The sequence below is a fragment of the Tursiops truncatus genome, chromosome 3 (assembly GCF_011762595.2).
Source record: "Tursiops truncatus isolate mTurTru1 chromosome 3, mTurTru1.mat.Y, whole genome shotgun sequence".
NCBI lineage: Eukaryota > Metazoa > Chordata > Mammalia > Artiodactyla > Delphinidae > Tursiops > Tursiops truncatus.
The window spans coordinates 55,426,684-55,442,599 of record NC_047036.1 but is presented as its reverse complement, the minus strand read 5'-3'; the positions used below and the strand labels follow the sequence as shown (position 1 = coordinate 55,442,599).

The following is a 15,916-nucleotide window of genomic DNA, read 5'->3' as shown; positions in this document are numbered from 1 at the left end:
TCTTCTGCTCATCATTTAGCCCAATTCAGAGCAAATATGCAAGTAGGTCTGTGACAGCAGACCTTTATCCTGCCCTCAACAGTAAGGTCACCTATGGAGTCCAAACAGTTGGAGGCCCCCTTATCAGAGCCTCAATTGTCACTTAAGTTAAAGGCATAAAATAGGGGATACCCATATCATCATATAACAACTTCAAAGATGTGTGCTTGCATTCTCAACATTTCAAGAATCAACAAGGTATTCCACTTAATACCTATAGGTGGAGTTGAATATTTCCACTCTACCAGCTTTGCTCTATGTGCCCCGCCTTAATCCAGCTCAGCTGATTTAGAATTTGCCCATCTACCCACATTTCTGCAACAGTTGCAGCTAATTGAAGATCTTGATTAAGCCCAAGCATGCCCTTCATTTGGCAGTACCTAATGCAAGGAAAAGAGCTCCTTTGTCACTAATATGTTCAGTACATTTCAGCAATGGTTCCTCAGGAAGCTCTATCGGTCCACAAGGTTACCTGGCTTTTTGACTGAAGAGCTCCTTCCTTTCAGTTGTCTCTTCATGCCCTCTCCCATAGAGTCCCTTTAGTGGATATCAGATGAGGGTCACATTCCAAACAAAAGAAATATCTGCCCAATTCTCCCTCTGGTATCATGTTCCTTCCCTTTACAGAAGGAACCGGCCAAAGCTTGGTGGACTTGGCAGCCTAGGGCTCTTTCTTAGTACTTTCATTTTTGCCAAAACAGCCCAAACCATGAAAAGTGGGAAAGAGATTTAGAACCAGGGATGCCAGGCTGGCTGCTGAGGACTTCCTTATTTGCCTCACTATTCTTGGCTGACTTTCCCTCTGTCCTTATTTCTGTTTCAACCTATTTAGCTGGTTCTTCTGGCTCTGGGTCTATCACCTTTAAATTCCATTGCTGGGGGCAGGGGAGGGATAAATTGGGAATTTGGGATTAACAGATACCCATTACTACATATAAAATAGATAAACAACAAGGATCTACTATATAGCACAGGAAACTATATTCAATATCTTGTAATAACCTATGAGAAAGGATCTTAAAAAAAGATATATATATATGTGAATCACTGTGCTGTACACCTGAAACATTGTGAATCAACTATACTTCAATAAATTTTTAAAAAATAGCAAAAAAAAATATTCCATTGCTGTGCTTTTCTTCCCATGAATAATTATAGTACTAGGGCAAATTCAAACCAGGATGGCCTCAGCAGCCAACCTGGCATCAGTGGTTCTACGTCTTTCTCCCACTTTTCATCTTTTTTTCTCCTAAACAAAGCCGGAGCCAGCATTTAAATTAAGTCAAAAACTGTTCCCAGGACTTCCCTGGTAGTCCAGTGGGTGAGACTCCACGCTCCCAATGCAGGGGGCCCAGGTTCCATCCCTGTTCAGGGAACTAGATCCCTCATGCATGCTCCAACTAAGTCCGCATGCCACAACTAAAAAAAAAAAAAAAAAAAAAAAGGATCCCGCATGCTGCAACTAAGACCCGGTACAGCCAAAATAAGTAAATAAATAATAAATAAATTTAAAAAAATTGTTCCCATTATCCCATTCACACTGCCAACTTCAGCAAGTACACAGGGTCAGATAACTGAAAAAACTCACAAGCCCCTACACAGTATACTTACTTCAGAATTTAATAAAGGTAGAGGATAAGGTACAAAAATACAGGCAAACATCAGAGAGGTCTCAGACTCCAGCCCCAGTTTCTAGGACCCTTTCTCCGTTGTTCAGGACATGCTTCATTTTAGGTAATGAACCACCTAGATATGTGCAAGGTACCTTGGTCTCAGGGAAACCACACTGTCACCTGAGGAGGGGTCTTTTATGCCACTCCAGTCACGTGGCCCGAAGTAGGCTGCCTGACCAGTCTCAAACAAGCTGGTACGGGCTGCCCCCTGGTCTCTCAGATCCTAGCACAGGGCTACATTCATCGCTAGTTAGTATGTTTCATTTAGGTTTGGCCAACAGACAACACCATGGCTCCAGGCCTCCCTGGAGGTAAATAAGCACAGGGTGGCAACAAACCAGCTGGAATCAATCCTGCACTTCTACAGCAAAGTTCAGTGGTCAGTTTTGCTGGTATCCAGGCCATTTCCAGGAGGAGAGAAGATCTCCAATGCCCTCTCCAGGTTTCATGCTCATTAATTACAAGTGCTATGAGTGCCGGTGATGCTGCTGTGTCGTGCAAAGGATTTAAATCCACACCTGTATGACTCCAGTGCCTGTCCTCTTGCCTCCAAAGAGAGAAACAAGAGTAAGAGAAATAAGAGGGTCATAAGTTTAGGTGTGGAAGAAAAGCACTTTTGCCAGAGATGGTAATTTACTTACCTAGAGGTTTATCCAGAGCCCCGGTCAAATGGAAGGAGAATGCATAGTGTAAATACGAAGGCTCTCTTTGTCTTTTAGTGGGAAGCAGTGAGAACATATTTGAGGAACTGAAACTCAAAACAAGTTGCAGTTTTCTGAGAAATCACCAGTAAATGGTCTAGGGTGGTGAGTCAGCAGGGCTTAGTCAGGAACCAAAAGGTCTCACAAAACCTACCAAGTCCCACAGCGGAAGTGTTTTATTCTAAATAATTTAAGATTGGTTAACGTTTCTGGTGCTAGTATAAGTCTTATTTCTTTGACGGCAGTTTCCATCTTTCTGGTATCTTTTAGGGTTTTCTCTTTTATCTGTGGGTTATAAAATTTCAAAGTTATTGTGCCTCAGTGTGGGTCTTTCTACATTCATTGGACCCAGTGGACTTGTTTCAAGCTGAACGTGTGGGCCTCCCATCAGCCCTGGGAAATTATCTTCTATAATTTCTTTGGTAATTCCCTACTGCCTACTATCCTCTTTTCCCTCTTTCTGGTATTCCCATTATTCAGATGGGAATTTATCACTGAAGTTCGTATCTTTTTTTTTTTGCTCACATATTCTTTCGTGCTTTGGCTTTACTTTCTGGGAGGTTTCCTCTTCATTATCTTCCAACTTTACAATAAAAATTCTTTTTTTAATATTTATTTATTTGGCTGCACCGGGTCTTAGTTGCGGCACGCGGGATCTTTCAGTTGGGGCACGTGGGATCTTAGTTGCGGCATGCAGGATCTAGTTTCCTGACCATGGATGGAACCTGGACACCCTGCATTGGGAGCGCGGAGTCTTAACTACCGGACCACCAGGGAAGTCCCACCAACAGTAATTATTAAGTTCAGCAATTATATTTTCAATTTCCCACAGCTCTTTCTTGTTGTCTGTTTCTTATTTTCACACAATCTGATTTTTTTAGCCAATGCAATCTTTTATGAACCTCTCCTATGCTGTCAAATGACAAAATTAAAACAACTTAATAATGAGTTTGTTGTCCTCCAGTCAAGGGAAAGCAATCCATAGACTGGGGGGAGCACAGTGTCTCACAGCGCTGCTCCAGAGGGATGGGGGGAAAGAGTGGGTTTTATAGAGAAGAGGCATGATTGGCTAAGAGGTCAGGGATTCATTATACGTCTAGCAGGTCAGGCAAACTAGGTAAAGCTGAGTTGGGGGATTGAGATTGGTTTATATTAGGTTTCCTTGACAGGTGTTTCCTCTAAGTGCAGGCTGACTTGGGTTTAGATTTGTGACTTGGGTTGGGCCACTGAGGCAGCCCCCATTTTGTGGGTCCGGATATACAAATTATCTTTATCAGTACTAATACAAATAAAGTTCACCTGCCTCCTGAATGATCTGTTTCCTCCGAGGCTAATTACCATTTACCTTTTTGTTCATTTTTCACATTACCAGCTTTCCTCAAATGTATACTGATCCTTGGTTTTCAATTCATGTTTGAAAATTAGGCGATTTCAAGGCTGACTGATCAAAATTATGGCCAAAAATTCTGATGAAAAGCCACATGAGTGTGACCTGAACCTAAGCCCTTTACTTTATGGAGAACAGATTGGGGAGCCAAGATTTACCCTGGAGAAGCCCTCAATGTCAGAGAAACACCTCAGAAAATGATTTCAAGTTAGCTGTAAAGTCAGAGCTAGTAGCTGAAAGCTCACTTGGTGTGTTCCTTGAGCACAGAATGGCCAGTTCTTGAAGTATTCTTCATTTTGGGATGCCCAGGGCCCACCCTAGCTCCTCTAAGTCAGCTGAAACAGTTTATTCCATTTTTTTAGAAGAGAAGAGTCCACTAATTTTTTGCCTCAGTGTTAATAACACCTGCATATTAAATAGTCTGATGGTGGGGTGGATGGAGTCAACTGTCTCATGCAGAGACTTTAATTTAGTCTCTTGATTTTCAGCCCTTCCCATCATTCCTGTCCGCCTTCAACCTGGCATTCTGGGCCCCCAGCTGCTCCAGGGTTCTGTACAAGGTACAGAGTCTCCCAGGGGTTACATGTGTATTCAGGCTGTGGGCTCCTTTGGTCTGTTTCACTGGTTACTACCATTCCATTTGAGTTTCCACCTTCCAAAAATTTGTTAAAATATTCTGTATGCTGATGGTCCCCTCCTGCTTTCTTAATTTTTCTGGGTTTATAGTTCTAAAAATCATTTCAATAATATTGTGTAATTATTACCAATAATAACTAAAATTTGCTTAGAGCCTACTACTCGCCAGGCACAGTTCTAAAAACCTTAGATATGTCCATTTAATCCCTTTAACAGTCCAAATGAAGTAGCTATTTTTATTACCTACAATTTACAGATGAGAAAACCCAGGCACAAAGGGGTTCAGATTAACCAGACAGTCTGGCAACAGAGTCTGCACTTTTAACCACTGTGTTTGGCTGCTATAAAGGCTAGATATTAAGGAAAGGCAAACCCAGGTGTCCCAGAAAGCTCATGCTCTCTCCATTTTGGTAGTTTAGCCAATTGCTGAGTTACCTAGTCTTCAAGCTGTTACCAGCCTCATCGGCATGTGAACTCCTCTAGCCAAGCTCTGGTCCAACAGGGCCTTTTACCCAGCCAAGAAGCAACGATTGTTAAATAGCTGACCCTTCCTAACTTTTGTATTAACACATATAACAAGGACAGTGTTTTTTTGAAACACTTTCCCCGGTACATCCAGCTGCTCCTAGACCAGCAATTCTTTTTACAGGAAGTTAAGAGGTCAAGGGAACCTCTCTGCACTGCTGATTGTTCTGCCTGTAAAATTTTGCCCAATCAGCCTTACTTTTCATCTATAATGTTATGTACATCTGTGTCCAATGCACATTACAGTTACTGTAGCACCCTGTAGATTTTGTTGCCGTTGTGAAATTTTTTTTTTTTTACTATTCTATTTTCTAAATGTTTATTGATGATGTATAGGACTCTTTCTGATCTACTTTTTAAAATATAAATGTATTTTATTTCTTTATTTTTGGCTGCATTGTGTCTTCGTTGCTGCATACGGGCTTTCTCTAGTTGTGACGAGCAGCTCCTACTCTGCGTTGTGGTGCACGTGCTTCTCATTGCGGTGGCTTCTGTTGTTGCGGAGCACAGGCTCTAGGCACGCGGGCTCAGTAGTTGTGGTGCGTGGGCTCAGTTGCTGTGCGGCACGTGGGATCCTCCTGGCAGGGCTCGAACCCGTGTCCCCTACATTGGCAGGGGATTCTCAATCACTGCACCACCAGGGAAGTCCCTGGTCTACTTTTAATATATGATTGTAAATCCTCTTGAATTTTCTAAGTAGATATTTGTATTATCTGAATATTTTGAGGGGCTTCCCTGGTGGCGCAGTGGTTGCGAGTCCGCCTGCCGATGCAGGGGACACGGGTTCGTGCCCCGGTCTGGGAGGATCCCACATGCCGCGGAGCGGCTGGGCCCGTGAGCCATGGCCGCTGAGCCTGCGCGTCCGGAGCCTGTGCTCCGCAACGGGAGAGGCCACAACAGTGAGAGGCCCGCGTACTGAAAAAATAAAAATAAAAAAAAAATTCTAATACAAATAACTTCTTAAGGAGAATCTAAAGAAATGAAAAATCAATTCCAGGTTTGGGATTTGGTTTCTGTAAAGCTACCTGAGTTAATTTTTTTTTTAAGTTCAGAAGAATTCTATGACCAGGAACCTGTTTTTTAAGTTATCTATGTATCTCTGTAATATGATTAGAGGCAGTGCTTCTCCTACTTTAGCATTTATTACAGTCACCTGGAGGACTTGTTAAAACACAGATTGCTAAGCCTACTCCCAGAGTCTCTGATTCAATAGGCCTGTGATGGGGCCCAAGAATATGCATTTCTAAGAGGTTCCCGATGCTGCTGCTGCTGCTACTGATCCAGACACCACCCTTAGAATCTCCGATTCCAGAGATCCTTAAAAGTTCCCTCTTCCTCTAAAGAATCGATTCTAAATACCTAAAATCCAAATTGAATTATCCCCTAAAACGGGTATATCCCAGAAAAGCCTGACACCTAAAAGTTAAAAGAGTCTGCCCTAATAAGGGACAGAGAAGAGACTGGCCAGGCCAAAGTGCGTTAACTGGTGGCCTGCAAGCAAGTTTTATTTAGCCCGTGTGGTTTTAAAAAATTAGACGTCAACATTTAAAACTTAGGAGAATTCACTTAAAAATCCAGTTTTTCAGTTTCTGTTTAAATATCAAAATATACTGCCCGAGGGAAACTACATTCCCAGAAAGAAAAAATAGGCTGTGGCTGAGTAATAGTTACCTCCTTTGAAAAAACGTTTTTCTTTTGGACTAGGTAACAAATGCACATGTGCACATGTACACAAATGCACATGTATAAAATTCAAAAGGTACAAAGAAAGGTGTACGGTGAAATCGACATCTCTCTTCTACCCGAGCCCAGCATCTAGAGGCTGCCTCCTTTACATGGAACCAGTGCTTTCCAGATGCTACCACTTTGCATTTACCTGGCCCCTTTTCAAATATTTGCATTATGTGCCTGGTCCCCTCAGGCACCTGAATTTGCTTCTGAGCCCATTTTACAGCCCCTCTTCTGCATTCCCAGGCACTTGGTTTAGCATTAGCACTTTCACACTTGTTTTTAATTAATTAATTTTTTATTTTTATTTTTTAGCCATGCCACGCGGCATGTGGGATCTTAGTGCCCCAACCAGGAATCGAACCCATGGCCCCTGCAGTGGAAGTGCAGAGTCTTAACCACTGGACTGCCAGGGAAGTCCCCACGCTGACGTCTTTAAAGGTCTGCCTCTTAGACTGGGAGGGTCACAGAGCCACAGGTTAGGGTTTGTGTCTTCTTCTTGGTGTCTATATCCTGACGGCTAGGGTCTCATCAGACAGACAGCAGGTGTACAAGGCTTGTTGAGTGAATTAATGAATAAATGAACAAACTGTGCATTACTTCCAGGGCTCTGGCCTGAGGTGTGACTCAAATAACAATTTAGTCACATGAAATCAAGAATTTAAATCCCATAAGAACCCCATCAGTCTCCCAAGAAGAGAATTACAAAATGTGGAAAGAGGGCTTCCCTGGTAGCGCAGTGGTTGAGAGTCCGCCTGCCGATGCAGGGGACACGGGTTCATGCCCTGGTCCGGGAAGATCCCACATGCCGCGGAGCGGCTGGGCCCGTGAGCCATGGCCGCTGAGCCTGCGCGTCCGGAGCCTGTGCTCCGCAGAACTGGACCCAAAAGGGGTATTAGGACACTCCCGAGGCTACTTCCCAGAAACATGACAATCTCCTGTGCCCTTTTCTTCCTTACTATAGGCCTCCGGGACTCAAACTTCTTGCCCTTTCACCTAAATTCTATCACCTACTAAAGATCATGGGATTCCACCACCCCACTTCCCAAGGGCTGGTTGTACCCTTTCTTTCTCACCACTCAAGAAATTATTTCATGTTATAAATTTGCCGATCACTACAGAGATACAGACAGCTGAACACAGGACCACAAACATGAGGAATTTCACAAAGTATTGAGAAATCTTACAAACTGTTTACAGTTCTTCCCTACTGCCATTCCGAGCAGCAGAAGCCCTGTTGTTCCCGCACTGTTTCACCATACGTTAGTGTTTGATTATGGCATGTACTCAGATATACAGTGGGTTACCGGTGCTTCTTAAATACAGGACTTACATGCTTTTAATCTACTTATCTCTCTTCTTCAGCCTCCAAATACTACTGCAATCTTCACCTTGCAATTATTCTCAAGGGCAAACAAGGTCACAACAAACAGAAACAGTGCACATATTGCCACATATAGGTGGAAATGTATTGTTTGCACTATGACCCAAATAAATGAAAAAGAAATTTTATTACAGTTCCCCTCCAACCTCCAGTTCCATACCTATTACCTTATTTGATGAACATGATTGCTTTCAGGCCCTCAACTAACAGCTAACATTTAGTTACCTTACTTTCATCTCCCTCACCACAACTTCCCAGGATTCCATAAGTTTTATTATTTTTGAATACTTAATTCATTTACAGGGCTTAAAATTGTTAACTATATAAAAATATTTAAAAATAATTCTTACTCTCCGCTGTGCTACACCACCACCCCAGGCAACCATTTTTATTAGTTCCCTATGTATTCTTCCAGTGTTTCTTTTTTTTTAAAAAAAAAAATTTTTTTTTCAGCCACGTGGTGCGGCTTGTGGGATCTTAGTTCCCCGACCAGGGATCGAACCCGTACCCCCTGCAACGGAAGCGCAGAGTTTTAACCACTGGACCGCTAGAGAATTCCCTCATTTTTTTAAAAGACAGCTTTCTTGAGATATACTTCACGTACATGTAACGTAACTTATTCAAAGTTCATAATTCAGTGGTTTTTAGTATGTTCACAGAGTTGAACAGCCATCACCACAATCAATCTTAGAACATTTTCATCACTCGAAGAAGAAACTCTATACCCATTAAAATTCACTCTTTTCCCCAGCTGTTTGTAGTATTCCCCTACAATCTTTATTTTTGTAAGGTCCATAGTGATGTCTCCTCTTTCACTCGATCTTAGTAATTTGAGTCTTCTTTTTTTTCCCTTGGCCAACTTAGCAAAATATTTGTCAATTGGTTGAACCAACTTCTGGTTTCACAGACTTTCTCTATTGTTTTCCACTGTTTCTTTTTGCTAAGACAAATATATATTTTTCCTTCTTCCTTACATAACAGGTAGCATACTATATATTCTGAACACTAGTATATTCTGAAGAATGTACTTCAGGTTGAAGAAAAATGATCCTCAACAGATCTGAGATGTAAGAATAAATCAAGAGCCCTGAAAGTGGTAAATATGTGATTAAATCTTAATAAATACTAACTGATTAAAACAAATATAAATGTCTAGTGAAACACCAAAAGAATTAAATGTACAACAATAATAATAAATAAGTGAGGAAGGAGGAAAGTGAGGTTAAATGTGTTATCCGTGGGGAGGGTAAAGGTACAAGTTAACTTTAGGTTTTGATGTTATGAAGGAGTACTGGAAGCAGCGCTTCCTCAGATTCTCTTGGCCACGCCCTTCTTTCCAAGATGCTGCCCGCCTCCTCCTCTGCACTGCTGCTGCCTTTGCCCAGCTTCCTGAGCGGGCTGGAGTCCAAACTGAACTACACCAAGCCTATCTGACCTTCCAGAGTTGGCTGCAACGCCACACCACTGAGCCTGACAGCTGGCTCCCTTAGCAGTTACCAAAGGACCAGATGACACAGCCCTGTGTGGCAAGCCTTGGCTAGTGGGAAATGGAAGAAGTTAGGAAATTGCATTACCCTCCCCTCCTCCCTTTGACAGACTGTGCAGAGGGGCAGCTTCTCTTTGTAAACCTTCTGGAGAAGTCCCAAACTCTAAGTGAACACACTTGCTGGGAGACTCCTATGACTCTTCACAGTTTGTTATCAAGCCTGGCCACTGTGATAACATATTGTTTCTCCTTGTCTCACTTTCCCTTTTTTTCCTTAACCATACTTCCCTAGATCTGCATCTCCCAAATAAAGCAACAATACTTTCACCTTTGCCTGAGGTTCTACTTTCTAGAGGACCCAAGTTAAGGAATTACGTGTACTGTAATTTCTAGAATAACCTCTAAAAGAATAAAAATAGAGTATACAATTTCCAAACTAGTTTAGGAAAACAAAGAATGGTGGGAAACAAGCAATCCAAAAAAGGGCAAGAGGGACTTCCCTGGTGGCACAGTGGTTAAGAATCCTCCTGCCAATGCAGGGGACACAGGTTTGATCCCTGGTCCAGGAAGATTCCACATGCCACAGAGCAACTAAGCCCGTGTGCCACAACTACTAAGCCTGCACTCTAGAGCCCGTGTGCCACAACTACTGAAGTCTATGTGCCTAGAGCCCATGCTCCACAACGAGAAGCAACCGCAATGAGAAGCCTGCGCACCGCAATAAAGACTAGCCCCCACTTACCACAACTAGAGAAAGCCCACACGCAGCAACCAAGACCCAACGCAGCCCAAAATAAATAAAATAAATTTAAAAAAAAAAAAACAAAATAAGGCAAGAAAGAAGAGAAAAACGAAGATGGAGTAGTTGAAACAAATAGCACAAAGTAAGATGGTAGATTTAAACCAAAATGTATCAGTAGGCACATTAAATATAAATGGACTAAATGCTTCAGTTAAAACAAAACGACTTTCAGGAAAATAAAAAAGAATATGAAGTGAAATGTATACATTCAAAAGTATTTAAAATGAATCTAATTTTCATAATGAATTTTAAGCTTTAAGGAGTTTTCTAATCAAACAGAACTCAGAAAGACATACTATTCAGAAAGGTTCCTAATGTTAAAAAGTTTCCTTCATTATTGTAGTACACTGTGGAGTTCCATGAGGGAAACTAAGGCCAGAACTTACAGTATTATTAGATCACCATTTTTATTTCTATAATCTAAAACAAACCAGGATTTTCTCTATAATTTTTTTTAATTAATTAATTTATTTTTGGCTTCATTGGGTCTTCGTTGCTGCACGCGGGCTTTCTCTAGTTGTGGTGGTGGTGGGGGGCTACTCTTTGTTGCAGTGTGCCGGCTTCTCATTGTGGTGGCTTCTCTTGTTGCGGAGCACAGGCCCTAGGCATATGGGCTTCAGTAGTTGCGGCACACGGACTCAGCAGTTGTGGCTCGTGGGTTCTAGAGCGCAGGCTCAGTAGCTGTGGTTCACAGGCTTAGTTGCTCCGCGGCATGTGGGATCTTCCCGGACCAGGGCTCAAACCTGTGTCCCCTGCATTGGCAGGCAGATTCTTAACTACTGTGCCACCAGAGAAGCCCTCTCTATAATTTTGAGACTAGAAATTCCTCCTTATGTCTAACTAAAATATTCACCTTAACCTTATCAAGTATACAAATAAACCCCAAAATTGTAGAAAGAGATAAAGCAGCCCCCAAAAAGGCACTCAATGTCCCTTTTATATACAGTACTGTGAGTGTGTGTCTAATATATTTCTAAGTAACTCTTCAAGAGGTGCCTACTCATGGCCTTTCTTTTACTTCAAGTAGGGGGAGATAAAATATTCTGATTATGTTAAAGGCATCTCCTTCAAGCCACTGATACCTCTTGTGGACAGAGCAAAAGGAAAGAAGACAGCAGTTAATTTGGTTACCTAGAGCCGAAGTCTGTTTACTTGTAAAGAACCATTTGGGTCTAGGCGCAAAGAGTATGACTCTTGGGAGAAAGATCTGTACTTTGGTCAAATTATGTCTTAGTGTGTGTGTGCACACATGTGTTGCTAAAAATACATAATTCTTTCTAATAACCTATAAGGGAAAATAATCTGAAAAAGAATATGTATATATATATATATATATATATAAAAAAAACTGAAAATAATGCATATTCCTGGGCTTCCTCCAAGATTTATTGAATAGACTCTCCAGAGTGGGATTACATTTTCTTTACTGATAACATTCTTCACTAAGAATTGTTATTTATAAAATCATGAATATCATAGTTAAACTCAATCTAGAGTGACTAAAGTTCATAGATTTAAAATAAACATACCTTTGCTATGGAAACCTGATTCACTCTCAGAAGGGTATATCCTAGAGAGAGTCCTGCCTATAACAGTATATCTTCATTGAACCTGAAACATGGACCTCATCATACATTCTCACCTACATTTTTCTGATGACCCAGGGTAGGAAAGTTGAGGGGGATTAAGTTAAACAGTCCCTGGGTATGAACCCGAGTGAGGCTAACAAGGATAGTTCATTAACCTGAACTATAAAAGGTAAGCCAGTCTCAGATAACAAACCACCAAAATGGTGGTATTAGATATACACCATTAAGTAAATACTTTACCAATCATTACAGAGGAAGCTTTAAAGTAATAGGTTTCTTAGACTTTCCTTTCGAACTGTTCTTCACTGGAGTTTCTTCTAAAGAATCATTTTATTTACAGTCGCAAATGTCTTTTTAACACATTCAATGTGTATTATATGCTGGAATCAAATAGCTGAAGGAGCTGGAATCTTATGAATACAGCCAGGACAACAATGGAGAGAGTCATGAACAAAAATATCACAGTCCACACAAAAAACATTTTGGCACACAGTGCAAACATAGACCTGCAGTGAAAAGAAGAAAACTAAATTTAAAAAGTAGTTTCTAAAAGTTAGGTACAGCATAGTTAGAAGACATTCAAGTTGCTTTGCTCTTTTATATCTCTATCACTTTTTCCCTACTCACCTACCAACTTTATTAGTTCCAATGTACTATATATTCTCAAATAGAAGGCAATTAATTTCTTCCAAAAAAGTATTCCTTAGAAATGAGGGAAGGGGCTTCTCTGGTGGCTCAGTGATTAAGAATCCGCCTGCCAATGCAGGGGGCATGGGTTCAATCCCTGGTCCATGGAAGATCCCACATGCTGCGAGCAACTAAGCCCGTGTGCCACAGTTACTGAGCCTGCACTCTGGAGCCCACGAGACACAACTACTGAAGCCCATGCACCTAGAACCCGTGCTCTGCAACAAGAGAAGACACCGCAATGAGAAGCCCGTGCACCGCAACGAAGAGTAGCCCCTGCTCATTGCAACTAGAGAAAGCCTGCGCACAGCAACAAAGACCCAATGCAGCCAAAAATAAATAAATGAGATAAATAAATTTATAAAAGAAAAAAAAAGAAATGAGGGAATAACTTCGTTTTTGAGTCCTTAAAGTCCCCTGGGGACTTCCCTGGTGGCGCAGTGGTTAAGAATCTGCCTGCCAGTGCAGGGGACACTGGTTCAAGCCCTGGTCTGGGAAGATCCCACATGCCGCAGAGCAACTAAGCCCGTGTGCCACAACCACTGAGCCTGCGCTCTAGAGCCCGTGAACCACAACTACTGAGCCCGTGCACCACAACGACTGAAGCCCGCACGCCTAGAGCCCGTGCTCTACAACAAGAGAAGACACCGCAATGAGAAGCCCTCGCACTGCAACAAAGAACAGCCCCCACTCATCACAACTAGAGAAAGCCCACGCACAGCAGCAAAGACCCAATGCAGCCAAAAATAAATAAAAATAAGATAAATTTATTTAAAATAGATGGTGTCTTCTTAAAAACTTTCAAATGAGTCAAATAGTGGTTCTAGTGAGGATGCAGCTACTGATGTCAAAGAGGCATGTAAAACTTAATAAAATTGTTTTTTTAATTGTTTTTTTATATATATATTTGGGTTTTTTGGGGGGTTTTTTTGGCATGCCTCAAGGCTTGTGGGATCTCAGTTCCCCAACCAGGGATTGAACCTGGGCCACGGCAGTGAAAGCACCGAATCCTAATCACTAGACCACCAGGAAACTCCGATACAACTGTTTTATGAAATGTGAGAGTAGAATAAAACAAGCCATCCTTTCAACTAATATTTGATATAGTTTATAAAGTATAGTTTTAAATATGGACATGTAACTAAATTAACAAAAAATTAAAACTAGACAGTGATCTATCTTATTTGCAACTTTATATAAGTTTATATGTTCAAATTGGCCCCATCGAAATTTTAAAAAATATTTTCTCAGTGGCACAATGGGGGAATAACCTTTGGTCTGCGGTCACCTTAAATGGTAACTTCAAAATAAGTTATGAGTGCCTAAAGTACAACATGGAGAAAAAAACTTTTAGTATTTCCAAACTAGTATTTCAGTATTTCAGTTTAGCTTACAAACTGAAAAAAAGTACTAAAATATCTTTATAGCAAAATTAGAATGCAGAATTACAAAACAACTGTTTGTAATAGCTCCCATTTTATCTCTACCTACTGTTATACTTCTAAGGAATAACCTGATATGAGCCTGGTCTTTAACAATCTATTGAAAACTTATAACACTATTTCCTCAATATTTATTGTACAATACTTAATATTTACAAAGCACATGAACTTACATGTTGGTCTTTCAATTCCCCCTGACAGGCATAACAAAATCTGAAAAAGAAAGTTTAAGAATCATTTTGTTAAGGACTCACTCATTAAAATAGCTCAGGAAAATTTCAACAAGAATTCTCTTATTAATAAGTACAGTTGACCCTTGAACAACACGCAGGCTAGGGGTACCAATCCCCGAGGTCAAAAATCCGAGTATAACTTTACAGTTGGCCCTCTGGCTCTCTGGCCCTCCATATCAGCAGTTCCACATCTGAGGATTCAACCAACTGTGGATCATGTACTGTAGTATGTATTTATGGAAAAAATCTACAAGTATGTGGACCCTTGCAGTTCAAATCCGTGTTGTTCAAGGGTCAACTGTAATTATTTTACATATGATTTTTAGGAGAAAGAATTAAGAATACCAGTAATTTAAGAAAATTCCACAGTAAATCCCAAGGTCATCTGACAGCTTAAAATCTTCCTTAAACAAATTTTATTTTATTTTCATCAAGGTTAAGTATGAGTATGATTTCTCAGCTTGTATTCTGCAAGGGAATTAAGACCTACAGAAAATGATTTGCATGATTATTTTTCAACTTTCCCAAAGACAGCAGACAGCTGGTACAAGTCTAGATGGATAGAAGTTAATTTATCATAAAAATGGATGCCTAAGGGCTTAATTTTCAAGGAATGGTTTAAAGAATTAAAAGTTCTCAAAATTTATGACAAAAGAGAGCAGTTCTGTCCCTACCCACCCCCACTTCATTTCCAGAGCAAATGCTCATAGTGCTACCTCTTGGTTTTTTTTCATAGGCCATTGGCTATGATCCTGCCACTACAGAAGATGAGATTTTAATTCTCTTTCAACTATCTTGAACCAACAGCAATGGGTACACATAACTACATAGAAAGAATTGAGAATGACATTTGTTAAGTCATTTTGGATAGAACAATATTAAATGTTTAGTTTATTATGACTACATAGACATATTCATCTGAGCCATGCCATACAAATTTTCCTCTCTGTAAAACACTTTCTCCTGGAGTTAATAACTGTATTGTTATTCATAAGCTTAACTTTTCTAATTACCACTAACTCAGCCCCAACCGATCCCTGAGAAGTCTAAATATCCTCTTGTTATGTTCAGCTACATCAGGAATTCTATAGTTTCCATCCTCTGGTGACATCTCTCCTGGAGCATTCTGACCTTCTCCAAACTAGACTGACTGTTCTCCATATCTGACATACAAGTGTCATTCTAGGACGTCATCCTACAGCTTTCTTTAGCCACTTTTGAATTAGGTAAATATTCCTATTCTCTTTCATTCATTCTCTTTCTCAATTCTTTTGAATCATCTCTTCCACAGCTTCCCAAGAAAGTCTCTTGAGACCTTACAAGTCTGAAAATATCTTTATTGTACCTGCATATTTTTTTTTGGCTGCACTGCACGTCATGTAGGAACTTAGTTCCCTGACCAGAGATCAAACCCACACCCCCTGCATTGGAAGCACGGAGTCTTAACCACTGGACTGCCAGGGAAGTTCCTATTCTACCTACATTTAAATACCTTGGCTAGGTATATAATTCAGGTTGGTAATAATTCTCATTCCAAATTTTGAAGGAAATTGCTCCCTGTCAGCATCCAGTGTTGCTCACAAGAAGCCAAACAATTTTAATTC

General features: G+C 40.8%; 1 protein-coding gene across 22 annotated transcripts in view; it reads right to left on the bottom strand.

The window, feature by feature from the left end:
* Positions 1 to 15,916, bottom strand: part of LOC101330933 (general transcription factor IIH subunit 2) — a 66,619-nt gene that overhangs the window by 34,323 nt on the left and 16,380 nt on the right. For 15 of the 22 annotated variants that reach the window (XR_004525801.2, XR_012330715.1, XM_033852920.2 and 12 more), the window contains one exon: positions 14,253 to 14,292. Coding sequence is in view for 17 of the 22 variants with exons in the window: in XM_033852920.2 (XP_033708811.1) it covers positions 14,253 to 14,292 (40 nt within the window). In the remaining 5 variants the exon portion in view is untranslated. Of the gene's footprint in view, positions 1 to 2,050; positions 2,260 to 2,291; positions 2,699 to 11,725; positions 12,457 to 14,252; positions 14,293 to 15,916 lie in introns of those variants that run through there. The other 7 variants (XR_012330716.1, XM_073802193.1, XM_073802192.1 and 4 more) reach the window with 7 other exon arrangements.